This window comes from Haemaphysalis longicornis, unplaced genomic scaffold (genome assembly GCF_048455015.1).
Source record: "Haemaphysalis longicornis isolate Haplotype H1 unplaced genomic scaffold, Haemaphysalis longicornis Haplotype H1 scaffold_2, whole genome shotgun sequence".
Lineage (NCBI taxonomy): Eukaryota > Metazoa > Arthropoda > Arachnida > Ixodida > Ixodidae > Haemaphysalis > Haemaphysalis longicornis.
The window spans coordinates 28,077,466-28,085,549 of NW_027526295.1; the positions used below are offsets into that span (position 1 = coordinate 28,077,466).

The 8,084-nt window shown below is 43.5% G+C and overlaps 1 protein-coding gene across 1 annotated transcript; it reads left to right on the forward strand.

Annotated features, from left to right (window-relative positions):
• The first annotated feature begins 6,838 nt into the window (after positions 1-6,838).
• LOC144167883 (uncharacterized) lies at positions 6,839-7,519 on the forward strand. Its single transcript, XM_077697027.1, has one exon. It carries the CDS (start codon positions 6,839-6,841, stop codon positions 7,517-7,519), a length of 681 nt encoding a protein of 226 aa, XP_077553153.1.
• The last annotated feature ends 565 nt before the right edge of the window (positions 7,520-8,084 follow it).

Consider the following 8,084-nt stretch of genomic DNA (forward strand, 5'->3'; position numbering starts at 1 on the left):
TTTATTGTTCAAAACAGGTTACAATGCGTGCAAAAACCAAATCTTCTGGTAGAGCTCCGGTACGTAATGACACCGCAAAAATTCTCCACAAAAATGGGATATTCATTTACAATAGCTCTTCAAGAACTGATGGGGCAGTTCATCGGGTCAGCAAGTTTTTTTGGTATCCAGTTTTAACATCAACGCTACAATGCCATCTCGGAAATGTCAATATCATTAGTATCTCGACAGAACGATAAAGCATCCGTCGTATCTGGGGGTGCCAATTACTGCTAGGTGTGAATGCAGAATTAAACATACTGTTAAAAGCCTGAGCGATCAAATCTGGCCTTCTACAGATGTTTCCATTTATCTTCATTTTATTAATGTAGCGCTTACAATCCGATAAATACGTCTAAAAGTTTTGAGCCGAGTTGGGATTGTGATCCCCAGCGTTGTTGAAAAAAAAAGCCTCCTTTGCACCTTTTAGTTTCTTTCTAACTTGCGTGCTCAGGCTAGCTATTTCTGCACTTCTCCTTGGCCTCGTTTACGCGCACGAGAAATGAATAATGTCTCTAGTCACCCATGGGCTGCGTTTGCCTTCGCGTTTGACCTTCTTAGGGACATTTTTTTTCCAAACAGGCGCGGACAACTGACACAAAGTATTTCCGAAGACTATTTATGTCATCTTCGACAGCGATATTATCAAGAGCGTATTCTAAGTAGTCGATAACTGAGGGGTCGTCAGCACGATGAAAATTACACACATATACAGAGGGATTTTTCTAGTTATATATTACCGACAGTTGAAGTCGCTACAATTGTTTTATGATCTGATATGCCATTCTCTATGTCGACATCACAACTGAAGGTTCCATCCGTCAAAAAAAGCAGATCCAGCGTAGATTTATCTTGCCCCTGGGTTCTGGTTGGTTCTTTGACCACCCGAACAAGATTATGCTTAAGCATGATCTTTAACATTTTATAGCGCTAGGGTTTTCAACTGATCCCGTAATTCTCGCATTCCAGTCTGCACCAGGTATATTGAAGTCACCTGCTAAAACAATTCTACTTATGGCGTTCCTTATAGTATTTAAGTGCTGGTCAAGTGAATAGAAAACTCAACTGGGCTTCCGGCGGTTCTGTAGATAATGCCCAGCATCAAAATAATGGTATCAAGAAAGAGTTTACACCAAACACTTTCATGCCCGTTTCTTGATTGCAGGGTTTAATACCTGAGTGGCATCTTCACTAGTAGTGCCACGCCACCGCATCGTGTTGCTCTATCTTTGCGGATCACACTGCAATTGCCTGGGAATACTTCATCGTTCTTATCATCAGTGTACAACCACGTTTCTGTTATGGAAATTAGTTCTTGGTCGTGGAGCAATGAGGAGTATTCAAGCTGTTCTATCTTATTTACAATTCTCTTGGCATTTATGTTAATTAATCTTATCTGTGCCTGCCTTGTGCGTTAGTCAACTTTTTCGGAATCAAGCGGCCACTGCTTGTGCAGTCTCACGCACACGTTCTGATTAAAATACCATGTATAAGCAATGCTATTGATAAGAACCTTATCGTCAACAAGTTTGACCTTTGCACCGTCGTGTTTCTCAGTCTGCGCTGATTTCAAAAGTACCTTCTTTTTTCAGCGATTCTCGCCGAGTAGTCATCGGAAACGCTGCTTTGCTCCTTTGAGTTTTTCGCAGCTCTTAAAGATTGCCACCTTTTCATTGTACTTGTGCAGTTTTAGGATAATAGGCCTATCGCGTGACTGTTTGTTCTGACCAAGCCTATGTATTCTTCCAACTGCCGAAACCGCGACACCAAGTTCGTTGGAAAAGATTTTTTACAACATGCTGCTCGATGTCTTCATTTTAATCCTTATCTATGATCTTCCACAATACCTCAACGTTTCAACCAGTGCAATGTGTGCTGATGATACTGCTATATTTTAACTGATAAGAAATTAGAATCGTTAATTGGGAAGCTTAATGTTTATTGAAATAGTTAAGCTACCTGCTGCCGGGACAACATGCTAACCCTTAGAGCATCGGAATCTCGGTATTTTTTTTTGATATCTCAACACAAAACAATCCCCGAAAAAGCTTCAATTTTTCTAAATGGAACACAACCTTCTTGCTCGACCTACGGTACATTTTAAAAGCGTTGAGCTTGATACATACCTGAAATTTCAAAAACGCATCTCTTTGTTAACTAAAAAAGCACATGGAATGCAGATGTTATTTAAGTTCGCATTTATTTTGGAATGTAGATTGTCATTTCATTGTACTGTGCCTTCTGTCATAGCCACATCAATTATTGCACATCATCTTGGGGCAATACATACGCAAGACACCTGTACCGCTTGCAACGGGTCCTGAATCAAGCCATACCGACCTTCACATAAAAGTAATTTTTGTTGTATATCTCTACCGCTGCTTAGTGCGCATAATATTTTGTCTGTTTCCGATTTGGTCAAGTATTCTATCTGCATGTTCAATTCTTTAGCGGGAGGCTTCCTATCGTAAAACTTACTACTAACTAGCTTCCACTTCAGAGCTGCACTCGTGTTATTTTAAATACTAGGGGTTTACTGCCTAAAGCTCGAATTAATTATAGTAAAAACTGCATTTTTCTGCTGCTTACGAGTGGAAAAGCTTGTCTAACTTGACAAAAAGTGCTTCGAATAATAACGAAAGTTTGGGTTTGGGCTAGTTGGTTCATAATAAAACTGTGAAACAGCGCTTTAAACTAGGACAGCGAGAGAAGTGTCTGTTAGAAGTTCAGCGCTAGTGTCTGTGTCTTCTTCTCTCGCCGTCAACGTTTAAAGCGCTGTTTCACAGTTTAAAGCTTCGAATAATAAATTTTCTTAGAATAGCTTACCCGCACATCCTCAGCCCATTTCATCCATTGCGTTTTCATTTTTCTCTTTTTCTGTTTTATTTTTTGTGGTAATTGTGCAATGTCAGTTCTGTAGTATCTCCTTTTGCCTGTTTCAACACAATACTGTAACCGCTGTTTGTTAACATATTTACTTGCTGTTGCGTGCATTATAGGAGTTCCCCCTGCAGTATTGCACGTCGGGACCTCCTCCAATAGAGAAAAACTCTGTGCTTTTTTTTCAAAAATAAATTGCCATCTAATCGAAGGCTTTGCGAGTCGAAATTTACATCAGTATTGTAAATTGGGTTCTAGATCACAAATCGCTTTGTACGAGTGACTATGTTGTGCAAGGGATGTCCCAAACTGAAAGCTTTTATAAACGTATTTCATTTGGAGTTTTTCACATGCTTTCCTAAATTCGAGATATATACGCAGTGTTGTTGTTCTTTCTGTATTTTCAATAATTGTTTATGTTTAGTACTGCTGTCTCTGGTGAACTATTTTTTCTTAATCCCAATTTTTCATTACAATATATGTTGTTTCAACTCTAAAATCTAATAAGCCTTTTGTTCGTAATCATTTCAAATAGTTTCGCAAATAGTTATGGAATAGAGATTGGTCTATAGTTCCACAATTCGTGGGGTGAACCATTCGTATGAATAGCCGTTACTCGGGCTAGTTTCGGTTTGCCTACAAATACGCCGGATGATAAGACGGTATTGCATATACAGTAGAAGCTCGATAAATGGAAATCGCTTAAATAGAATTGCCGCTTCAATGGAACAGTACCCTGTATATTGGTTTGTTTTCTATTCAGATAACGTAAAAAAAACTATGGTTAATTGGAACATAAATTTCCGGGTCACCGTGTTAAGGGAACCGACAATGAAACTTCTTGTGAAATTCATTGGTATGAGAATCAGCTCTTTATGGTTCCAGCGGTTTCGTTTTTTTTTATTCTTCCTCCATGTTTTTTAGCGTCGTTGTCCTCGTAAGCCTCGTATCATTAGTGGTCACCCGTGTTAGCGCAACGAATATAACATCGCAGTTCTTGTTCCAGTCGTTCGGTCTCGATTCAAGACGGCAAGATTACAGGGCTCAACTCCTGCCACCTCGTTCGTGCCATCGTGGTGGTCTTCGCACTTCATTAGCGTGTTGCCGTCTTCTAAATGCGGTGGCTCGTAAGCACTCGCGAAGTTCCGGCCTCTACCATCCGCGAAGATGCAGTTTGAAGGGCTCAAACAAAAATATTTGATGCATTTTGTAGTGCACAGCCATATAGTTTCATAGTAAGTACACTAGAAAGGAGACTGCGCCCAGTATTTCATGTCGTCGTCGGGGGGGGGGGGGGGGGGGGTTCTCCACTATGCATTACCACGTCTACGAGCTACGAGGAAGCCTAAATCCTTCCGGTTCTGTGGTAGCCGTGTTCGGTTAAACAGCAGGCAGTGCGTGATCGCACCTGACGTTGGTCATGCCGAAGTCGAAGGACGTATGACTGAGCGGGTATTAAGCAGCCGCAAAGTTTGTAGCCGACGAAAAAAAGAAACAAAAGGTACTTCGACGAAAAAAAGATACAACAGATAGGGGTGCCTAAATCCGTCCTATCTTGTCACCATCCACGACTGTTTGAACCCACGTTTTCTTTTTTCTTGGTAAACTGCCGCTGACGGTGGGTGCACCGGTTCACCACAAAGGTGAGGTTTTCATAGGCACGCTGTGAAAACCATCCAAACTCTTCACATAACTTATTACTAGAAATAATGGTAAAGTTAATAAAATACCAGTCTATAACGATTTTCCTCCCCAAATATAAACATTGTTCCTAATTACCAACTTGGCCTGCAAAATTGCAGGAACAAACCTTCCGGCAAAAATTCGCTTCATCTCCTTTCTTTCTTAGTTGTAAAACAGTCTGGTTTATTTTCCACTTGCTTAATTGCACAATATTGTTCGCGTTTTTGTGGAACTTTGTTTAAATTAGCGACCACTAAAACATTTCAATCCAAGCAAATAATGAAATTTAGGCGAGCGATATGATCTAATGGTGGTCAATGACGACATCATAGAGTTTCATACTAATATATACTAGAGGGAAATCTGGCGCTGCATTCGCGTGCCGCCGTGGGCGGCGCCATTGCAGCTAGCGACGTTCCTCGCCTCCTTGGCTTGGTTAGCCACATGGCTTCTTTTTCGTCTTGAAGCCAAATAAACAAAAAACTGGTAACATTGTTTTTTGTAGTCAGCTTGCATGAACCTTCTAAATAATCCCTCGCTATTATATCTTTCTATAGGTTTAGTTTTATAATAATAAAGCAAATTCGATTAACCTTCTGCCGTAACATTGTTGCATTTTTGCAGCCAGAGGCGACTTTTCAGCCTGTTCGTGAGCCATGCCAAGGACAAGTGGAATGCGCCTGCCCGGTACATGACGGCACGCTCGCCGAAGCGCGGCTCCCCTAGACGGTGGCGCCAGATTTCCCTCTAGTGTATATTAGTATGAAACTCTATCGTGCACAGCGACTCATTTTTGCCATATCAACTTTGTGTATGCTGCGCCTAAACCTCTTGTAGTTTTTTTTATTTCTTTCTGAAAAACTATCCGGTACATCCGCTTTCTAGTGCTTGGAGTTACGTGAAATGGTATTAAGAATGTGTACGCACATAAATTTGGGCTTATACACATTTATCTCGGTAGACGGAACTCCCGTTAAACGGAACTAATTTGTTCAGTCTATTGAAGTTCCTTTTATTGAGAGTCTACTGTATATGCAATTGGCCTGCTTAATGGGTCATTAACCGCTTTTAATGGTCGTGCTTTAAAGTCATATTCTGGGGGGCACACCATTTTTTACAATAACATTTACTCTTTTATTTTGTTGTCGTCACCGGGGTGAGAAATAGTGTAAAGGGACAGTTTAAATGCAGGAAATCTTCACATGTTCATTGAACAGTATAGTTTGAGGGTCTGCCAGGAGCAGGAAAATGGGCGATCTAGAAGCAAAATAGGTGTTCGTGTCGGTGCCTCCTGTTTTCATGAACAGCCCTGCACCTAGGCAGGCGCGATGGATTGTTCCTTGGATTCTTCAGCATTCTTTCTGTTGATAGTCACGGAGAGTGTTTTGCTCGAAGCAGGGTTTCTGTTTGCTGCACTCGTAGGAATGCGCGCGAGGTCGGCCGAAAGCAGCTCCATTTGAGTAGTCCTCCATTGTCTTGCTTATCCAGCGGCCTGGGTCCATCGCGTCAGAAGAAAGGGGTGCGGTAGGCGATTTCGGAGCAGTGGTCGTTGCAGGAGATCATAAAACTCCACCCAACGACCCTCGGTTGGCTCAGAGGCTCGGGCGCTGTGTTCAGCCAGACCTCCACCGCAGGGTTGAGCTGGCGATGAGAAATGTGTACTGTCCTCACGCATTCGGCGAAAGCCAAAAAAAATTAGCAGTGGCTTAGCTCGTCTATGGGAGGATATACGTAGCGGGAGTTAAAGTTCAGTTGGTTTCTTAGCTTTCGTGGTTGTCTATGATTAGCTTCATTATCATGCTTCTGCTGCTTCAACGACACACACACGTTATGTTGAATTTTATTCTATCGCACATCGCAAAATAACCGAGATGAAGAAGAGGAAATGACTTGAGGAAGCTAGGGAAGAAAGAAGATGAGAACCAAAAGGATCATCCGACGCCTTGGTACTTTATAGTAGCTAGTAGATTCAGGTGAATGTAAATAGAGATGTTCCGTCTATTGCTGCAACTTGGACTGCTTTCTCCCACATCTTATGGTGCCTGTAAACCCGGGAATGGAGTTCTAGCCACCAAGCCGATAGATCAGGGGCCAAGAACAGTGAAAGCGGTATCAATCTGCACAAAGCGAACGAGGCCTCAGAAATGTCCCGAGCATGGACAATCTGAAAATGGAGAGAACGGCTCGTCGCGAACAGAACACACAGCTGATCAATGAAGCGAAAGCTCTTTTGGATATGCCTGAATTGGAGACCTTGGGTGCGCTCATAGAAAGGTTTCAGTCCAGCAATGACGAACTGGGCAAGCTGAAAGTCGAGCTGGAGGGAGCCATACCGAAAGAAAAGTTCGCTGCGGAGTGCGTTGCCGTGCTGACACACGAAGATGCCGCCAAGGACATGCTGGACCAGCTAAAAGTGAAGGAGAGATCAATCCGGAGTGGTCAACGCCTGCCCAGATCGACAGCCCCAGCCTCTGTGGTGGATCCTCAGAGTGACGAGCGTCACCGCCATGGAATCTACGTGAAGCTCCCGACGCTGCAGCTACAAACATTCAACGGCGAGTTTTGCCAGTGGCTGATCTTTTGGACACAGTTTAAGTCAGACGTCCACGAGAACCCCAGCCTGAGCAATGTAGAGAAGTTCCAGTACCTTCGGTCACTGCTGGGTGGGCCAGCGGCTGCATCCCATGCCGGCCTGCAACCGACACAAGACTGCTATCCAGCCGCCATAGAAATTCTTTTGTGGCGCTTCGGTGACACCCACCGTATTGTGGCGCATCTTCGATCGCTTCTTTCAGTTGAGTCATCGAAGGATGTCGGCGGACTACGGAGATTGCTGGATCACTTGCAGTGCCATGTGCGCGGCCTCGCGGCGCTGAAGGTTTCTTCAGCCACATACTCTACGATGACGTGCTTCTGAGAGCGTTACCATCAGACATCGTAGTTGATTACAACCGGCAGATAGCGCCCAATTCAGTCCCAACAGGCGGAGAGTCCTCAGTCCACGTAGCTGCTGCATCATTGTCGTCCTTCGACAGTAAGTTTGAAACGATTTGTTCCCACCTCACAATTGAAGTAGAGAGTAGAGAAAGAAGTATTATCGGCATTAGAGAAGACGAAGCTCATATAAAATTAGGTAACCGAACGGAAAAGGTGCTCATGCTTCCGAATGCAGCTGTGCTACGTTTTCGCTCCTCGAACGAGTTCAGTTGTCTATGCTGTCATTCTGATAAGCACTCTACAGACCAATGCCATGTAAGAATTGGCTACAAGAGAGAATAAAGAAGTTGGCAAATGACGGGCGATGTTTTCGCTGTACCATGAAAAGACATTTTTCAAGGGACTGTAGGAGTAATGTCCAGTGGGCAAACCGTTCCGGCCGGAATGTCTCTTCGGTGTGCGATATTGGCAGTGCAGGGGAGCAGACAGCTTGCGGAAGGTGGACGCCAGGAACCTGGACTGCCGCACTCGCCCCACTCTCGACA

Coding starts and splice junctions, on each gene's coding strand:
- LOC144167883 (XM_077697027.1), top strand. CDS start 6,839: ATGCCTGAATTGGAGACCTTGGGTGCGCTCATAGAAAGGTTTCAGTCC.